A 20,276-nucleotide genomic window follows, 5' to 3' on the forward strand; every position below is an offset into this window, starting at 1 on the left:
TTGCCAGGTACCCTTGGCCTTGGCACCTTGATTTGATTGGAAGGGTGGTGGGAAGCAGGCAGGGAAAAGAAAGAGGGTAGAAAAGGGCCTTGTTCTGCATGTGTAAATTAGCCATCAGGTCATGCCTGATAGCCTTGAGAGTCCTTGTGTTTGAGGTGAAGTCACACTTTCGTGGAGCAGTGTATCTCCTCTGCACAATTAATTGAAAACATCCTCTTCAGCACAGGTACACGTTCATGCCTGAACGGACTATTGTTAAAATGTGGGTGAAAGAATTATTTGCAGCTAATAACATTCACTAATGAAGTTTACGTAGTGGAACTAATAAATGGAGAAATAATATCTGAAAACCAACAATCATACTGGGTTACTAAATCTGCACATTTCCCATGTGACTGGAATTTCAGCAAAACTGCAATTTCTCAAAGCGAAATCAGATTCCAATTTTGGGCTCAGGCTGAAAGCAGAGATAAGTATATCACAGTATTTAGGTAAAACCTCATGTTTAAAGAAAGTAGAATTAGGAGTTCAGGGAATACATGCACTTGTAAACAAGATGTTTTGGTAACAAAGTAGTGTCTTACTTTGAGCCTCTACATTTTGCTGTCTCTAAGCAGCATTTTCCCAGCTGTAGAAGTATTGGTGAAGAGTGAAAAGGAGGAGTCTGTTGACAAGGAATCTCCCAGAATGGGTGAGGACTTGGTGCATTGATTCACTGGTACTTTTCTCATGATTTTCTCTAGAGGTGCAGGAATGTGTTCCCTTATCCTGTCTCTCTTCAGCTGATAATGGCTTTGTTTTCCTCTCACTGATAGCTGCACTGCATTCCATTTCTAAATTGGGAGTGTAGGTAAGATTTCCCAGCAGTCTTCTCAGTTGATGGCCATGCCCTTGGGTGTCACACTTGTCATCATGTAACCATGATACTCTTTGGCTTATAAAAACGAACCAGTACCATAAATATTTAAAGCAAATGTGGTGGGTTTTTTTTTTTTTTTTGGTTTTTTTTTTGTTTTTTTTTTTTTTTTTTTTTTTTTTTTTTTTTTTTTTTTTGTTTTTTTTTTTTTTTAACAGAGATCTGGTTTTTGTTGACTTCTGCTGTGTTATCCCTTAAAAAGGCTGCTCTTCCAGAACCAGTAGAAAGCTGTAGGAGTCCTGTTCAATGTAGAATTATCAATCTCCTGTATTCAGTATTCTTTCTTGAAGAAAGATATAATGGTCTTATGTTTCTTGACTTTAAACTTCCAGTGTAATTGATTTCTGTAGGGAGTATTCCAATAGTTTTTGTGTCTGAGTATGAAACACTGCAAATTCGAAGTTTTTTTCCAAGTAGGAGAAAAACAAAGAAAGACTAAGGTTTTTTCCATGATGATATTTGCAGCATTTAGAATGGTTTAAGAGGAGGGGACACTAACAGCAAATTAGTGTGATATCTTAAAACCTATTGAATTCTACAAAGCAGATTTTTTTACAGAGGTAGTGGTACATTCCATTAACAACAATAGCCTGCATAAATTGTGGTGAGAAAACCCAAGGGTTTTAATTGCATGAAATACATTCAGGTTTGTGGAAATTTTGTAGCTTCCATCAGAATAAAAATAAGACTTTGCAATATAATGAATTCAGAGGAGTCTAAGAATAGTCAGTAGTAAAGGGGTTAGGATGTTCATGTGATCTGTGAGACTGGGTTGGATGGGGACCAGCCTTCTCCTGAGGTAGTGCTTCAACTCTTCAACGAAGAATGATGTGAACATATGGGAATTCATGTGCTGTCTTGGACCTCAGGGTTTTTGTGGTCTGGGTTTTTTTTCCTTGCAAAAGAAATTACAATGTAGGTGTTCTTGTGCAAAAAGTACAGTGTTCTTTTGCTTTAATATATATTGTACAAAGTGACTTCATGCCATTAACCTCAGGAGCTAAGCTGTGATTAAAGCTGTAATTGTTTTAAGCAAAATGCTTGTGCCATAACTGAATACACAATGATTTTCTTTGTTGCATTGAAATAAAAATAAATGCATAGGGGTGGAGATTGAAATTTGCTTTTTTGTCTTAGGAAACATTCAGAAAAGATTTGCAAGATGGTGAAAGGTAAAAATGATAAAATCTGTTTAGTCTATAAGCTTCAGCTATGTATGGAAGGAACTGCTCTAGGGATTTTTTTTTTGAGAGAAGAATACACAGAGCAAAGTGTGGTGCTAAAACAAAAACTATTCAGTAATATCCTACTCCTCATCATTTTTCTTTCCATAAAATAACTAGCATGGAACTGGCATGGGAACCGATTTTATAAATACTTCTCATGAAGTTGTATGAGAAATAAAGCTCTTGAAACTTGTGATTAAAAAAAAAATAGGAGGGAAACACTGGCTATGCAAAACCCCTCTCCTTATCAATTACCAAATAAATATTCATACTTTAAAGATTATATTTTTTCTCTAAGATCTTCTGGGATTTGTGTAAGAGTGGGAATCCAGTCTCCTGTAAGAGCCAGTGTGAGGTGAAGGTATAGAGCATCAGTTGACTGATCTTTCTTTTTTTCTGCCTGAAAGTCAAATTTAGGCTTTTATGAGGACAGGCTGCAGAAAATTAAAAAGGTGAGATTTTAAAATAACCACCTTGTCATTGCTGCTCTCTGGGACATGTCGGATTGGGCATCTCTTCTCTACTGTACTGGCGTATGTAGCTGAAGGACATCAGTGGTAAAATAAAAGACAATTTTATCTCCAGCTGCAGTATTTCTGGAAGGATATGTGTTTAAAAATTAAAAAAAGAGCTTGCTATCTGTAGAGATACACAAATGCAAAAAATGGACAACAGCACTGACTATTCTCTAGTTAGAAATTAATAGGAAGCAGTGTCAGGGTTCTACAAATACTTTTGCAGATGTGCTTTAAATGTGTGTAATCTACACATTTGCTACTCTCCAGGAATTCAGGAACAAATTAAATATGGGCTCTCTATTACCTGTATATGAATGATGACAAGGCACCTCCATGATACTCAATGCTTATTAGTGCCATCACTTTTACTTACACAAATGCATTTTACTTTCCATACTTTCAGGACACCCATACTTTTTCTGTGGAACAAAGTTTGAAAATATTGGTTTAAATCTAACCAAGATCCATTGCAAATATTCAGTTGCCAGAGCTTCAATAGGAATACCTTAAATATTTCAGGTAGTGGGAAAGTCAATGTTACTGGTTCAATCATCTTCCTGAAGGAGGAAAAATTCAGTAGATGCATAATATTGCTCTTACTGACAGAATGGATTTGTAATGTAGTCTAAGATCATGTGCTGGACCATGTATGAAATGCAGTAATGCTTTATGTGTATGCACTGCTATCCCACAGTGTATGCTTTTTATTTTTTTATTTGATAAATTTAGACACTGAAATAAAATAATTAATCTGTAAGTGGGCCCAGTTCTTTGCTGTTTTGAACAGTTGTGAATAAGGAAGTAGAAAATTCTTTGTGTTCAGAAAGTGTTCATTCCCTTTGCTGTCACTTTACAAAAATAAACTTGTAAAGAGATTGCAGCAGCTAAAGAATCAGTGATGAATAATAGATTCTTCTTTCCCCAGTATCTAACATCTACATATAGTGAGCACATCTGTGCCTAGAAGACAGCAATTTATATTTTGCTTCTCTACATTGTAGCTTTCTTTTCATCAAGCCTTGGGAAATGTGGTAGCTTCTGCATTGTGCTGATTGAGTTCCCTCTCTGTCAGGCTGATTAGGCCTGACCTTCATGGGGTGGGGTTTACAATTGCCCTGTTCATCTGTTAACACGTATCCTTCTGGAAAGCTAGTACATTATGTTGTTGGCAGGGAATTTTAAATTGTCTGTATCCTGCTTTAAAAGGGTGGGGACAAACAGTTCTGTCAGCAGCTTAATTTATACTTAAAACTTTGTGACTGTATTGTATCCTCCAGTAAGCCTTAACAAGGAACAACATATACAACAATACTACTACTAATATAATCCTTAATGTTCTGTGGTGGTCATGTTTTTTTCACTCACTGATTTGTCCAATGTTAAAACATTGTCTGTTTTAACTGATTTTCATAGTGACTTTCTTCCACAGCTGTGGTAATGTTGACACTGGCTTATTAAGCTTTTCCTCCTAGAAACAGCTTTTGGTTGTACATTACAGTGTTCTGACCTGCTTTTGTGTTGGTTGTAGTTTAACTGCCAGTCATTCACAGTAATTTTTTATTGTCTGGTGTCTTCTGACTTAGGTGAAATATGTTTTCTAATATGTGTTAATTTGTCTCGTAAAAATGAACTTTCATTGTTTTTTTTATTAACTAAAGTTATGATTCAGTTTAGTTCCTATTTTGGAAGGATCATTTAGATTCTTAATCAGTAAAACCCAAATTAGAATTGAGCATGTTTTAATTTGTTTTCCTTTCCCTCTGAAATACTTCCTGAGAGATATACAATTCTAGCATAAGGAATTATCAATGTTGTGTATTTTGACTGAAGCTGATGGAGGAAATTACATTTGTATGGCTACTGCATGCAATGTAAAATGTAAACCAACTTACTTCTTATTTTTGTAGATACACCAGAAGTGTGTTTAGGTTCTATGCTCTGTCCTGGATTTGCTTTGTGCTCTTGTTTATAAATAGCTTCATTTGTTTTTTCTCTCTGTAAAATGGAAGACCTGTAGCAGGGTATCAGGAGAAATATGTAGAATATTCTCAATTGCCTTAATGCTGTTGTTATTGTAGTGAAACACAAGAATGCTGTCTGTGGTATCAGTCTGCTAGTAGTATGTCAAATGATAGTCAGAACAGAAATTTAATATGTTATATAAATTATGTATATTTCCATCCAATATCTGATACTAGAGCGAGATGTTTACAATGAACAAAGAGACAATTTATTTGCAGATGTGGTGTGCTACTTGTGCTCTTTCCTTCATCTAGGTTGGGTACATGCCCTCCATATGTGACTGATTCTTTGTGGCTTTAACCAGAACTTTTGAGTGATCAAAGCCTGGCTTGTTAGTCTAAAAATTGTGCAAATTAGTTCACTGAGTGTTGCAAATGTTAAGCATAAACACCAATTAAAAAAAAAAATGTTCTAGACAACAACTTCACATTTTTGAGAGTTGAATAGGTTGGGTTCTTTGCTCTAGCTGAAATTATAATTATTTCTTATGAACGTGTGAGCTGGTGGGAATCAGTCTGATTGAAAGAGTACCAGTAAACTTGTTTTTCTGCTTTCAGAAACCTCTCAAAAAATAATTTAGTTTAACATGGTATTTTGCTTTGTACTAAGTTTCTTTTCCTTGAGCCATTTGTTTATTTTTATTAAAAGGCAGTCTATTTAAAAACTTGAAATGCACTCCTCTCTACAAATGATGCAAGCATCATTAAGCCCCATTAAAATCATTCTGTTTGAAATAAGTCTTCAAAACAACTGAAAATGGAAGCAGAAGAGATACTGATTAGTGCATGATGCAGTGTTCGAATGTGTCTGTAAACCAATATATCCTATTGTGCTGGAGAAGTATGGTTTTAGTTGTGGATGATGTCCTCTGCTAGGTTTGTGTAGAGCCATTTGGAAGATGCCTGTGCTGTTAAACAAAAGCCTATCTCAATCTCCTTGAAGGATAATAAATTACATCCACAAGCAGCAGGCAAATTGCCTGCTAGATTACCTCGTGTCTGTGCTGATCCTTGATGATGTAGACAGTAAGAGCCCACTGATTGTGCCCAGGCTGATTGCAGCTGAGTAAAGAATTGCTGTGCTACTGCTTGTTTGATGTCTGTCTCGTCCTCCCTCCCAAACACACACAAGCTGCTTCTACCAAGCTTGGAGGTAACTAGGCTAAAATTGGTCTAATAGGAGCTTGGTATGGGTAACAGGGAAAAATGTGCAGAATTTGTCCATCAAGAGATGGAGTAGGATATCCCCTCAGTATCCTGCATAGGTTTCCCTTCTTCTCAGTTATAAAGGAGAACAAAATACGGAGAAAGTGAGTAGGGCACTCTAATTCAGTTGTACAGGGAAGAAAAGTAAGGGAGGAACATCATAAGGAAAGGACTGAAGGAAATGGAGAAGTGTGGTGAGGTCTGAAAATGTCACCCTCTTCTCTGGTTTGGTCTTACATATACAAAAGGGAGGGGCGAGGAGCAGGTAGGTGTTTGGGAAGTAAAGGAAAGAAGAGTGGAAAGAAGTCCAGACAGACATTAAGGTACCTGTTTGTGTATGCACTATGTTTTGGAAGAAGGTTCCTATCACTCATGCTCTTATGATGTCAGGCCAGCCAGCTCCAGATTGTGCTTGGCCTAAACCCAGTACAGAAATAGCAGAAGTGCCCAGCTCTCTATGAAAATCTGCTTTGGAAAAATTGTATTACTGCCTGCATCACAGTTGCCTTGGAAGCACATGGTCTCAGACTTGAAGTGGTCTTATACTATTTTCATGTCATGCATCTTCCTGATATGGTACCTGATGGCATATAAAAGTAGCTGGAATTTGTCACATGCTGTATCTCTCTGCACATTATGGTTTGCAGCAAACCACAGAGGTTTAGAGCAGGGCTAATGCGAGTTTAGTTTTTAAAGTTTCATTATGTTAAAAAGCACCGTAATTTTTCTAGTCAGATCTTTATATTTCATTTTTCCTCTGTTTTGTGTTTTCCATCACTGCCACCAACCAACAGAATGTAGAACCAAGTCATACAGTACAAGACATTGAAACACCACTGGCTTAAGGAGGTCAGATATTATTAGAATATGTTAGTGGCTCCTGCAGCAAACTAATGAGAGCACATAGAATAAAAATTGCAAATAATTGCTAATTAACCAGAACACTAATGAAGACTAAGCATGTTTGTGTAATGGTAAACAATATTTTGGTAGGTCAGACGAGTGCCAGGTTCCAGTGGTCACCTCCATAAAACAGAAGATGGGGACTGGGAATGGAGTGATGATGAAATGGATGAGAAGAGTGAGGAAGGCAAAGCTGCTATTTCTCAGGAAAAGGTATCTCCTGTTTGTGCCAAGACATTTACACTCTGAAAGATATTCTGTCTTTATGTTAATTGTTAGTTTTTCTGGATCTTTGCTGCATAAACCTGCATAGCTCATATCTCACTGCATTTGTTTTCCAGTCACGAAGACTGAAAGAGGAGGAGAATGCAGAGGTAAAAATGTCTTTATCAATTTTTTTCCTTCCAAGAATTTGAGTGAAGGGATTTCTTTTTTCATGTCTGCTGTTAAAAATGTGAATTGAGGTGGGAGTATTGTTCTGCAGCCTTGTGTGGCTAGTGCTTGTGAGGATAGAGCTGTATGCCATTGTGCCTGTAACAATGAACTTCAGCACACAATGGATAAGATGGATAGGAATTTAAAAGTCACATTATGTTTTTGCCCAGGAGAATTTATGAAGATAGGTAATTTGGCTGTTTTAAATGAATCTTTGTAACTAGATCACACTAATTGCTGTCTGTAAGGGTAATGAAGGCTGTGTTGGAGTAGCCAGAACATCTCCAAATAATTTTTTCTTCTTAGGATCTATATCATGGCATGTAGCTTATAATTAAAATATTTCCTTCAATACACAGTAAAATAGTTCAGTACTGAAGCATATTAGATTAATTCAGAAGAATAAAATACTGTATGGAATTTCATGGCCCTGTGCTAAATGTGGGAAGCATTGCTGCTATAATCAATTGTTTAATAGGATTATGGCTTACAGACTAAATGGTCTTGAAAAATGTCTGTTCCTTGGGTAAGTGACCCTTGCCACTTCACCTGCAATTTTAGATTCTCTGATTTTCATTGGTGTCAGTGAAATCTTCTAAAAGCTTAGCAGCTTCCTGCCAGATTTAGTCCTGTTAGCTCTTGGGATGACCCCAGTGTCTCCATTGCAGACCTAATTTACAGCTCTTCAGCATCTGAGATACTTTATGTAAGCTGGGTACAAAAAAGGGACTTTGACCACACAGTCTTTCTTAAATGTTGAGAGTTCTACTGCTTGTGACCCAGTTTATACAGGTAACTCACAATAAAAAAAAGTTGCTTAGTTTATGATAGAGAAGAATCTTCTGCTTGAAGTCTTCTGATTTTTGTTTTCCAAAATGCTCTAGGAGATGACTTGGAACTAAGACCAGTGCATCTTGTCACTGTTGGTGTGTGCCTCTTGGGTCATTGGGATCCAAATTCCTATATAATGGCATGTCTGTTGAAGAGGCAGAAATAATAGTAGCTTATACGAATGGAAGGAATTTAATTGAAGCAGAAAAAATCCTGCTTTCATTTTAGTGGTAGTAAAAAATAATTTTCCAAAAATTCAATAATGTCTGCTTATACACAGATAATAAAATATGGGTCTTGTGTAACTTTTTTTAAAGTAGCTTTGATATGGAGAAATGTTTAAAAAACTGTCAAATGACATTTGTGATGCAAGTCTTTATTTTGGGAGGGCTTCTGAACTCTTTGTAACCTATGAAAAGGGTTTCTGTGACTGCTGACAGTATGCCAAGCTGGGTATGAAATCATAGTAGGGTAGAGGAGCCTGGTGCATTCTGTATGTAGGCTACACTTTTGCTTGAGGCTTCATACAGATTTTAGTTGAGAGCTGGGAGAATATCACAGTGTGAGGGAGGAGTGATGTTGTGAAAGATATCAGTGTTCCTGATTTTTCTCTATGGAAGACATCCTCTGAGCTGTTGATACCTGCTTTGATATGCTGCTAGTTCCTTGCATATGGATAGATGTAAGACTTCCTCAACAACCAAAACTGTTACACAAAAATAATGTGAGTAGTAGTTTGGAATTCTCACTGTGTGCATATTATTTAATAGGTAATTGTTGCTTTGATGCAAGGTGGATTATAAGCTCCTACACTCAGTGCTTTAATGCAGGCCTTATTGCTTGTTTCTCTGTAATTGAAATATGGGAGTTTTATGATATCAGCTATATCACAGGCTGTGTACTGAAAGCGTTTAAAGGGTTTCTGAGAGTTAGAGAATGTGTTAAATATTCTGTGCTAACTTCAAACTGTTAGCATGGAAAACTTTTTGTGATTTTTTTTTTTTCCTTTGGCATCCTTTACAAGACTCTTTGCTTTTTTCTCTAATAGTCTCAGCCTGCTGTTAGTGAGGAATACAGTGAAGTTCCATGTGCAGTGAATCTTGTCTTAAGATTAAGGTAAGAGATTCTTCTATTTATTTAGCTGTATTATCCCTCATTACTTTCATAATATTAACATAAAATCAGTGCTGGTGTGTATAATCTCCCAGTATGACCAGTGTGAATAGTATTTCTCTGAGTAATTGCTGTCTTTTAATTGCTGACTGAAATAGTGTAAAATGAAAAGCAGAATATGAATGTGTCTTCAGGCTAAGTGTACCCTTCATTAAGTATATTCTTTCTTTTTTTCCTTATAATGCAGAATCACAGTGCAAAGTTTTTAATGAGTTTCTTTCACACTTCAGCAGTCAGCCTCTGACAGAAATAAACCATAGCTGTATTACAAGTTGCCTACTCAAAATGTTTTTCACTGGCAAGTTCGATCAGCCTCTGTGAAGAGATGGGTATTTTAGAAAGTGCATACAAATATCTGTTGTCTGACTTAAATTTTTACTTTGTTGAAATGAGTCAGATTGCCTTTAACTAAGATTTGAATTGCTTAATTAAGCAGTCTAGTTCTCAGATAAAACTATTTTTTCATACGAAACTTTGATAGCTTTTTATGTGTGTGATAGCTTTTTAATGTCTTTTCTTAAAAAACTTATTACCACTCACTTTAAAACTTGCTTACATCCAGTTTGTGTTGACAGGATATCTATGTGAGGCTGTAAATTCCTAATTATTGCTATGGAGAAAAGTTAAATGTTACAGATTTTTATGCTAAAAAAAAATATAAGAAGTCAAAAATAATTAGAAAATTACAACCAGCATGTTAGAAACAAATAGGAGATTGATGCATAACAAATAGCTTTAAAACAGTAACATCAAAAATTGTTCGTGTCCTGGTTCCAGCTGTTTGTAATCAGAAAAAAACCAATTACACAGAATGAGTGCCAACTTCCAAAATCTATTTTCTTCCCTTTTCTTTGACTACTTCTCTAGGAGAGCTGCAAAAAAGTTGTGTGGCTGCCAAAGGTTGTGTACAAAAGAGAGGATTAATGAATTTTATTGTGGGGATAGGAAAGACTTAAAGATTATTTGGAATCATTTTAGTTGTCCAATTTACATAAATGCCCAGTTATGCTATCAATATTCTTTTTCATCTCTCTGCTGGCAGGTAGATGAAACCATTTACAAGCAGACCAATTTGTACTGCTGTGTGGATGTGCCAGTGAGGTGCTTTGGGTATCTATAAATTATCATGAAACCTAGAGGGTGATTAGCTTCTTACCCAGTTGTTTGCAGTGTTAGCATATTCAGAGGGCAAACATTTTAGACCTGCAAGTATAGTGAAACATCATGGATTGTGCTTTCAGTTTTCTGCAGCCTTCAAGCCAGAAGTAAAGGAGGACTGATCCTGGGAAACTTGAGTTTCCAAGCTCTTATGTGCACAACGAACTTCTGTTCTTTTTAAGGATCTTCTTTAGTGCATGGCTGGAAAAAATTTCCCTGTCCCTGCCTTCCCTAAAAGCAAGTCTGTAGTAATGAGGTTAATTTCTCATATTTATGAACATATAGGTGGTTATTGGTAGAGAGGCAAGAAACAAGAATTTCTCTTTTAGGAGTCATAAAGTTTCCTTAAACAGAAAAAAATAGTCATGAAAAGCAGATATGGTCTGGAGCCTGGAAACACTGTTGGCAGGTGTCTTGGAAAAACCAAAAATCTGATGTATAATTTTACGGAGTTTTGTTAATTTAACTGTTCTGGTTTTGAGGGAAGAATGCTCTGTGATACAAACCTCTGTCCCTTGTGAGCTCTGGCTGTGTCCTGTCTCAGTGGTAGGAGGTGGGCAGAGTTAGAAATCTTTGCACAGGTTTTGCTTCTGCTGGAAGCCCCAGCGTGTGAGTAGGGTCAGAGCTAGCACATGAGCAGTGTGTGTGTGTCTGTGTGTGTGTGTGTAGGGGGGAGTGCAGGTGTGCAGGCTGCACTAAGTAACACACTTTTCTTTTGGTTGGCATTTTGCGAAGGGCTGATTTGACCATGAGGGCTACAAGCTGCCTGTATCTCTGCCCAGCAGTGTAGATTCAGAGGTAGTATTTAGAATTTCTTTATATTTGCAAATTTAAAGGCAAGAGTTATTTGGCTTATGGAACATTCACCAAAGCTCAGGCAGCCACTGGCTGACTATAGATGTTGTCTTTAGCCAGGTGCCTTTGGTAGCACTTGAGTTGTGCTTCCTGTTCACTGTTGACTCTCTTCACTGTTGAGACTTTGTCATGGAAGTAGATACAAATATTTAGAGATTTTTGAGCAGAAACAACTTAGTATGAGGCTTGGGAGTGGGGACCATGAGGTTTAAAGAGTAGTGCCTGGGGATTTGGGACAGGGCAAAGGGTAAGGAGATGGGCAGCCGTAAAAAGGAGCAAGAGGTAGGTGGGGGGTGAGCCGGAAAAAAGTGCTCTTCTGCTTTGTTCTTTTTTTTGTCTTCTACAGGCTTCACTATGACAGCCCATCACATTTTAAATGATAGTTTGCATTTTTTTTTCCGAGCAGTATGTTCCAGAGCAAGGTTAGAAGTACTCATAAAAATTAAAAATTACTTTCACGTAGGAGGAATTCTGGCAGAAGAATCAATGCATTTAAGTAATTCTTTACCTGGATGGTCTGGTTCTATTATTTTTTTCCCAGTCAGAGCAGGGTTGGACTCATTCAGTAAATTCAGTGGGGTGTGCTCAGTTAACACCATCCTCTGTTTACTGCAAGTACCTTGTTGTGGATCAGAAGTGCAACTCACAGTCTGAGCGAATCTTTAAAGAATCCCATGGTACTCTTTATACAAGTGGTGGTATTTAACTCCCTTACTCAAGTTGAAAACCATCCAGACTGATTTATCTGTCCTTAACTTGAATTTAACTCCTTTCTGTGTTCATAGTTTTCTCAGTGCGAACTTGTCAAAAAATTCTCTACTGTCAGGGTTGCTTCATTGGCTGGAGACAGCAATTTCCAATTTATTTTCTCTCTTTTGCAGTATTGTGTCTTGGAGTACAATGTCCCAAAAGGGAAATTTTCTGTTTTAGGTAATTCCATGCAAAGCTCTTGAAAGGCTCTAGTATTAAATGCTTAATACGGGCCATTAGTGTTTTAAAGCTCAAGTGTAGTTAAGAGACCGTGCTTGAATTTTGCAGTGAACTGAAAATACTGGTTCTCACTGGCTGGCTCTGTTGCCACAGTGTGTAACTCCGACCCAGCCTGAGCAATTGTCACATTGAAATGCCAATGCTTCTGAATCCTCACCCTCAAGAGGAAGTGGTATTTGAGAGTAGGAAAGAATGAAATCTGTAATCTGAATTTTTTCCAGTGAGGTTGTGAACACTGCCTGTCTGAGCAGCAGACCCTGGCTAGAATTCTGCAAAGAGGAGCTGAAGGCAATTGTCTCTAATTTAGTCCTCCAACAGGACTGTTCACAGCACCAGGGAAAGGAAGTGGGGAGGAATTACCACCCTGGATTTGAAATTTCCAATCTAACCACCAAGCTGTTGCAGTTACAGATTTAGGAAGGTCCTTGTTAGAGGGTTTGACTACTTGGATTAATAACAGAGATATTTCATGTTAAATTAAGAGACTTGTTAATGCTTAATAATTAAGAATTGCAAATTATCTGAAGCAATCTAAATTAGCTCCTGTGACAGGAAGATAATTTATTGACAGTGATTTGGAATGTCCCAGGACCTAATTTAATACAGTTCCTGCACACTAGATGAATTAAGCCTATGGAAGAATAAAAGGCGCAAATGGAAATATTCTACTGGCAAATGGGATATTTCTGATATTGCATGTTTTATTTTAAATGAAGTGTAGAGAAAGTGTTAAGGCAGAATTGCCTGTGATGTCACTGTTATTTACATGTAAATGTTTGTGTGTATATTTAGTAGAAAAACATTTCTTCTGCTAGTGTAGCTGGAAACTGTGGCATTTGATGAGTTTTGAGAAATGTACCTTCTGAGGATCTGGGCAGACACAAGTCCAAGGAGTAGCTGGTAGCAGGTGGTTGCCTGTTGGGCGCTGCAGCAGAAGAGTTGTTAGGACTTGAGTCAAATGTGATTTCCTGTGTATACCAGAACACAGATGATGAGGTATCACATTTTGATAGTTCAAAATTCAATTCTCATCAGATATTTTTTCTAATACTTTAAAAAACATTTCTTTGACCTTGAGAGACCATACTCTTCCATCTTCATCCATCTGCTCTGGAGATGCCTGTGAACGCTGTAGGTGGTGTATTACATTGGGCAGGGCTGAAACCATTTGAAATAATTTTGTCTGTTCCCACTTAGTAGTGTGGTTCTCCATCTTTCCCCTGATAGGGATGCTCTGGGACTGGATTGGGTCCCTGTAAAGGAGCCAGGTTTTGATTGGTTGGTTTGTGACTTTGGATATTTTTGAGGAGAAGGCAAAATTTTAGCTGAACTCATTTTATTTATTTTGTTTTGCCCCACATTTGTCATTGCTCTAGTGGGGCCAGTGAATGACCACAAGAGATGCACTGGGACACAGACGTGACAAGAATTTAACATAGGAGCAGATTTTGCTGGTGAAGGTGATTTACTGTAAAGAGAAAATTTGGCAGGATTAACAGATGAAACCTTTGAAGATTTTAAAACAAAGCTTAGACTTTTTTCCATGCTTCTTGCTCTTTTTGATAAGCTAATTGGGATCCATGATTTTTAGATAGATGATATACAGATTGTAATTTTTGTGGTGGCTCAGGTGTCTTTCTGGTTTATCTAAAAGTCTCCTTTTGTTTGACAGTAATATACTGATAGGTGATCAAGACTGTAAAACTCTGAGCCAGTGGCATTAAAGGGACGTGCATTTCCAGAGAGTTTTTGATTCAACATGTTTAAAATTTCATTTGATTTGGATAAAGTCAAAAGCTTCTCTGTGCCTTCCCCTCAAAGCCTGTTTCGTGCACTGGGGAATTACAAGGTTCTATTAAAAACCTCCATATTCCTGTAGAACTTGTTGTAAGTCTTTTGTCTTGATTTCATAAATGAAATCATTTTCTAGAACTTTATTCTGAAACACCCCCAACCTCCTGGCAATGATTGGCCTTTTACGCTTTCTGATTTAAGGAACTGAAATTTTGCTTCAAGCATTGTGGCTATTTTTCAATGCTGTACTTGAAGAATTTGTCATTGGAATAACAGGTTATAATCCCTCTTCTTGTGCACCAGGCATGCAGAGGCATACAAAGCAAGGCTTTGCATGCTTAATCTCTAAGTTGCTCTGGCATTTCTTATCAGTCAGGCAGATGGTGTATCACTTCAGTCGTGCAACTAATACAGGTTTGACTTCCTTAAAGTGTGCCCTGATGAATAATATTTGGTATCAAGACATACAGAGATCTTTCTGAGATACACTCAGAGTGGATAAGTTAAATCATAGGCAAATCCAGAAAGGCAACTCTAACCACAATGTGCTTTAATGTTTAACAAAGTGATCAAATTATGTGCATGTTCTTCTCTTTGTTACTGAAATGCTCTCTGAATACTTCCCAGGTGATAGTTTTTTAACATTACTGAGGTTCTCAGTACTTAATTCCAGTTCTTTCTAGAAAAAAGTCTAGTTTAGATTACTTCTGGTTTCTAGCAAGCATTAAGATTTTACCACATTAATAAATTCCAAGTATAATTGTGTATTCTCTTCCTTCTAGTACTTGTTAAAAGCAGATTTTCAGAAGTTAAATCTTTACCACTGCTTATAAAAAAAACTTCCGTGCTACTTCAGAGTAATTTCAGAGGAAAAAAACTTGTGATCAATGTTGCCATCTCTGCTGCAAAAAAACTGATAGCTCTTTGGCAAAGTTATTCCCACTGCTGATGTATGAGAGCAGGTAGGAAGTGTGAACTTCAAAAAAGATGATGCAAGTGAATACTGCTTTTCACTGCCTGTGCGCTGAAATGAGTCACTGATAACTGAGGCAAAAAATATTGTTTCAGAATTTGCTGCTTGACTTAGCTGGAAATGAACATAGCAAGTCAAAAAATTGAAAGGCTTTTAATGTTCTTCTGATTTAGCTTCTGGCATCAGCAACTGCCGAAAGAGAGAAGCAGCATATTCAGATATAGATATATTTAAAATGTCTCTAGTTCTAACACTTCTTTGTCATAATATGTAGACTTGGGGCTGTAAACCAGTGGATTGAGAGAAAGGACTTAATGTATATGTATCACTCCTAAAATGTATCAGTTTTCTTGTGTTTCTTCTGTCACACATTTTCTAAGTTTCACTGTCATATTGCATCCATTTCTTCTAGACTGAAAGCACTCTAGTTTCTTTTGAGTCTTAAGCAATTTGGACCTAACAGCTATGGATAGAAGTGTTGTAAAGACCTCTCCTAAGGGAGGAGCTATCAGCTGCCCTGGAGCCTTGGACAGTGTTCCTAGCTGATCTGATTGTGACCATAACAATTCCCTTGGTGGCTGATTTTTTAATGTGCACTTGCCTTTTCTGTATGGCAAGTGGCATAGAGACAGTAAATCTTTAACAGGTAACTGTTGCTGTCTCATTCCAACAGCTTAACAGTCAAATGAAAGAGTTTCATTTTGGCATTGGCTGTTTTCCACTCTTGAAAGTGTCATTTGCCTGTGCTTTGCTGTTGGTGTTGCTGCTACTTCTTGATGTGTACTGAGTAACAAGTGTTTGCATCATCTCAGGGATCTGCTCTTTACGCAAGATCATGTGATAATTAAACAGTAGTGGCATTCTTTTTGTATATAAAACTGTTGAGTCCTATAACTTGATTGTGAAACGTCATATACTAAAGGTATTTCTTTCTTTTAGTAAAATATATAGAGGAAGCTAAGTTGTAAACTCATGGAGTTTTTCCAGAACCACTGAAGTAAATGGTAAGGTTTTAATGAACTTCAAATAACTGTTTGTTTTGGGACCACATTTTATGAATACAGAGAGATTTCAGTCCCATTTTTCTTGGTGGCAATCTGGAAGCAGAGGAGAATTCAAAGATCTCTTCTGCTCTTACCAAAAGAGAGCAAAAGCAATCCTTTTAGCAGCAATGCCATTTTGTTTAATTTAGAATTGACCTGAAGTAATTAAAAGTCAGTTGAGAAGAACCATCTGTGCTGAACAGGCATGATCTGCTCCTGATAGTGTGATAATTTGTAATGGAGGAGCCTGGGTATTGATTGGTAAATGACAACTGAGCATGAAAGTGTTAGAAAGAAAGGCGTTTACATAAGCATGTGGTGAATCCTCAGGAGGCTAATGCTTCTTTACAAATGCTCTATTCTGTTGTGTTTATATGATCTCACAGGAGCCTTTGAGTTCTGATTCACAAAATTACATTAGTAAACAGACTTCCTCTTAATTCCTGCTTTGGTTCATCTGTGTGCATAGTATCATGACTTCAGAAATCAAGAAAGCAGGGGCAAGAGCAGGAAAAAAGTGAATGTGATTTCTGTTGAGGTAGGAGAGGATTCTCACTTAGTCTGCCCTAGATTAATAGCTAAATTCCACAGCTGAAGCATAAGAAAAATTGTAAGGCAGGGAACATAAATGTATAGAAGATTGAGACATGGCTAAACCTTGAATATGGGATGAATGTTTATATTAACTTGCTTATTCCAAGATTTTATTCTCTCATCCTCTTTATAATATTGGAAGTAAAGTACCAGTTTATATTTCACTGTTGTGTGTATATATTAACTATGTTCTGTAAATAAAGTTGAAATAAAATTTTAATTAATCAAAACTGAGATAAGGAACAGGTACTACAGATCATCAGTACAGGTATTTAATACTTAAAATTCTGCTCTTAAGAAAAAATACAACACTTGTGAAATAAGCTAGCAGTATGAAAACAAGGCTGCATAGGCTACATGGGGAACTGTGTTTATCTTGGGCTTTCTGCCTTAAGCATGTGAAAGAAAAATGGGTGACATGTTATTAAGAGAAGGCAGATGACCTTTTGAAATTTGAGTGACATTTGATGAGGCCAAACATTTGTCTCTTCAGCATTTTTTCCAGAAAGAAAAAAAAATGCAAGTAAAATTTATTTTAAATAAACCTGCAAACCCCACTTTTCTGTGCTTTCCCCCCAGTCAGTTATATTTCTTACATTGTATGCACTAAGATCTTGCCCCAGAGATGCAGAATGAAAATTGGATGAGTACAGCTCTAGGATGTAAAACCCACCTATCACTCTGATTAGTCCACTTCATTTTGATGTGAACTTTTGCTTTCTCTGCAGTCTAAATGAGCAAGTCATTTGAATTCTTCTGTGGTTTTAATTACAGCAACAACTGCAGTGAGGTAGTGCAAATGCCACACTGCTCGCCCTTGCTTCTTAGGCTATGGTGCCTTATTTATTCCATTCTAACTCTGCTTCCATGGTAGTTTCAAGGCAGTTCATATTTTAGATGGTAGGAACATCTGTGGGGCTGACATTTTGTACAAGTGAGATAATTGTGATATTTATTTATTTACTTACTTATTTACTTTTTTTTTTTTAAGCATGTGTTTTTTGTTGAGACACACTGACTACAATTTGGCCAGTGTCGTTCGTCCCTGATGGTGAGGGAGCTTCTGTCCTGGTGGGAATAGGGCTCATTAGGAATATGAGGAGGGGAAAAGCTGACGGGTGAAGTGTGCCGTGTGGCACCATTGTTATAATGCTTTTCATGATAAAGTTTCTACAGTTTTGGTTAAAGATGAGCTTATTTCTGGTTCTAGAAAAGAATATATATTCTGCATTCTGCTGTTGTCTCTTCCGGTCATGAGTCAGCTGTGGTGGTTACCATACTGTCAGTATCTGTATTCTTACTTAGCTCCCTACATCAGTCTTTGGAAACCACATGTGATGATTGAGTAGCTGAAGTCTGAAAATTAGGCAGGCAATGCAGAGACAAAGTGTAGATGTTCTTACACACATGCAGACACACCTCTTTTGGCTTACCTTGTCTGAGTTGTGGTGGTTTTTTTGGTTTTTTTTTTGTTGTTTTTGTTTTTTTTTTTTTACATTGGCAAGGAAGAATACAAGTTACTTAGCTATGGAAAGATGCATCTCATCCAGGAATACAGACTTTCCTTGAGGGCTGTATGGAAGATGCTGAAGCTTGTGTGAAATAGAAGCTGATGTTTTAGATAACTCTGCTTAAGAAATTATGGATAAATTTGTGAGGGTAAAACAGGCAGCAAAAAGGAAAGAAAATCTACTGCTTGATACATAATCAAAGTATGCCAGCATTATTTAGTCCTCAAGTTTAATTCCAAGACATCTCATTTTCTTGAATTGCACTTACATGACAGACATTCTGCTTTTAAGGACAAAAGAAATAATGACATTTAATGTCTCTAATTTACAGTTGTATCATTACACAAACAATTTTCTATTTTAATTCCACAACGCACATCTTTTGTCAATCATGTGGAACAGAGATAATTGACTGTAGCAGAAATTATGCTATCATTAGGTAATTATTTGAAGGCTTTGTCTTTAAATGCAAATGCTTGAAATGTCTCTCATATCTTATCATTATGTCAGTAGACCCATGTCAATCTGGACAGCTGCATAATTTGTTTATTCGTTAATCTTGATTTTGGTCAATATTAGCATTGTTTTGCAAATAAATTCCTTTAAAACAGAATATCTTTCTTTTATATCCTAATGACAGGATTGCCAAAGTTTGTAGGTGAGGGACTAAGTGGGTGGCACTTGTGCTTTTTCTACTTCCTTGAGGAAGCATTATTCCCTTGAAAATCAGATCTAGCAATCTTGGTGTGCACATCAAGTGGTTCTGATGAAAACAAAAAAATAATGAAGAGTTGCAGAACATACTTTCACAAAGTGGGAAGTTTTAGATTCTGAAATTTGCCAGAATGTCTTAGCATGGTGTGCTTTGGTGTCACTCTTATACAAAACATTTGGAGTTCTTTCTGTTGGAGGTGAGTGCATAATGAAAATCAACTTGCAGTGAATTAAAATGCACAAAAGTACTTAAAATTTACTACTTTAAAAAAGAGATGAGAGATGGGCTGATTTTATCCATGATAATCAAGGTATATTACTCTGTAATGGCGCAGAGCTAGAAGCACATAAGAGATATTACAAGAGATGGTAAAAAAGTCTGAGTTGGCAGTTTAAAACAGAAATAACTTTCTCACAAATGCATTTGAAAAAATAAGAACCATTAAGAAATGATGAAAAAGATAAAATTATTAATCACAAAGATACTAAGTGCCTTTTTTCCAATCCTCTTTCTATATAGCAGAAATAAAGTCTGTGTGCTGCTGCATGATAAGGGTGTAATGGATGTAAGTAAAAAAAGGAACAAATGAAACACTGCTTGAAAACTCTGCCTACAAATAAATCAACAAATCCAAACAGTTGTCACTAAGGGAACTAGCAAACTAATTTGTAGTTACACTGACATTTACTAGAACCAGAGAAGTGTCTAAAGGCTGGAAAAGAGCATGAGGAGCTTTTAGGGGAGAGCTCAAGTGCATCTTCTATTCGGTGGATTATATAATAGAATACATAATTTATGAAAATCAATAAATGTCTGGAAGGCAATGGAACAATAAGGAAAGGCACTTACAGCACTTACAGGCTTTTAGCAAATTAATCTTGCCAAACTTCCATTGTTTTGCTTTCCTGAATAGTTGTATACTATTATAGAGAAAGCAGCAGTGTCCTAAGTTCAAAATAGTTCACAGTGTAACAATTCTCAATAGCAAAGTTGGATTGCTGAACACATATCAGCCTTCAGTAAATTTTCACCTTGACTAAAATAAACTGATTTGACTCCTTAACTTTTTATTTGGGATATTTTGGAATTTGGAGACAAAGCAACATACACCCCATGTGCATCCTGCTGGAGGAAAGAGTCTGTATCAGGAGCAGCTTGTCTTTCACACAGCTGTGAAAAGCTGGTAATTTTCATGAGAGTTCATAATTACTTAGTGCCTTTTTATATGGTAGACATTCTACTTATGGGATGTCTGTGGAAAGATATAAAGGGAGAACCTAATCTGTTAGGTTTCTTGGTCATAGAATCAGAATGGTTTGGGTTGGAAGGGACCTTGAAGATCATCTAGTTCCTAGCTCCTGCTTTACCTCTGCAAAGGTGTGAAAGTTTTTGTTTGCCTGATTTGTTTCTTCCA

At 36.8% G+C, this 20,276-nt stretch overlaps 1 protein-coding gene across 8 annotated transcripts in view; it reads left to right on the plus strand.

Moving 5' to 3' along the window:
• STK39 (serine/threonine kinase 39) overlaps positions 1 to 20,276 on the plus strand; it is an 84,839-nt gene that overhangs the window by 41,295 nt on the left and 23,268 nt on the right. For 7 of the 8 annotated variants that reach the window (XM_083865763.1, XM_083865769.1, XM_083865770.1 and 4 more), the window contains 3 exons: positions 6,881 to 7,003; positions 7,132 to 7,164; positions 9,105 to 9,172. In XM_083865763.1, coding sequence (XP_083721889.1) covers positions 6,881 to 7,003; positions 7,132 to 7,164; positions 9,105 to 9,172 — 224 coding nt within the window. Of the gene's footprint in view, positions 1 to 6,880; positions 7,004 to 7,131; positions 7,165 to 9,104; positions 9,173 to 17,627; positions 17,701 to 20,276 lie in introns of those variants that run through there. The other variant, XM_083865767.1, reaches the window with a different exon arrangement.

Source organism: Zosterops lateralis, assembly GCF_965231275.1.
Source record: "Zosterops lateralis genome assembly, chromosome: 7".
Lineage (NCBI taxonomy): Eukaryota > Metazoa > Chordata > Aves > Passeriformes > Zosteropidae > Zosterops > Zosterops lateralis.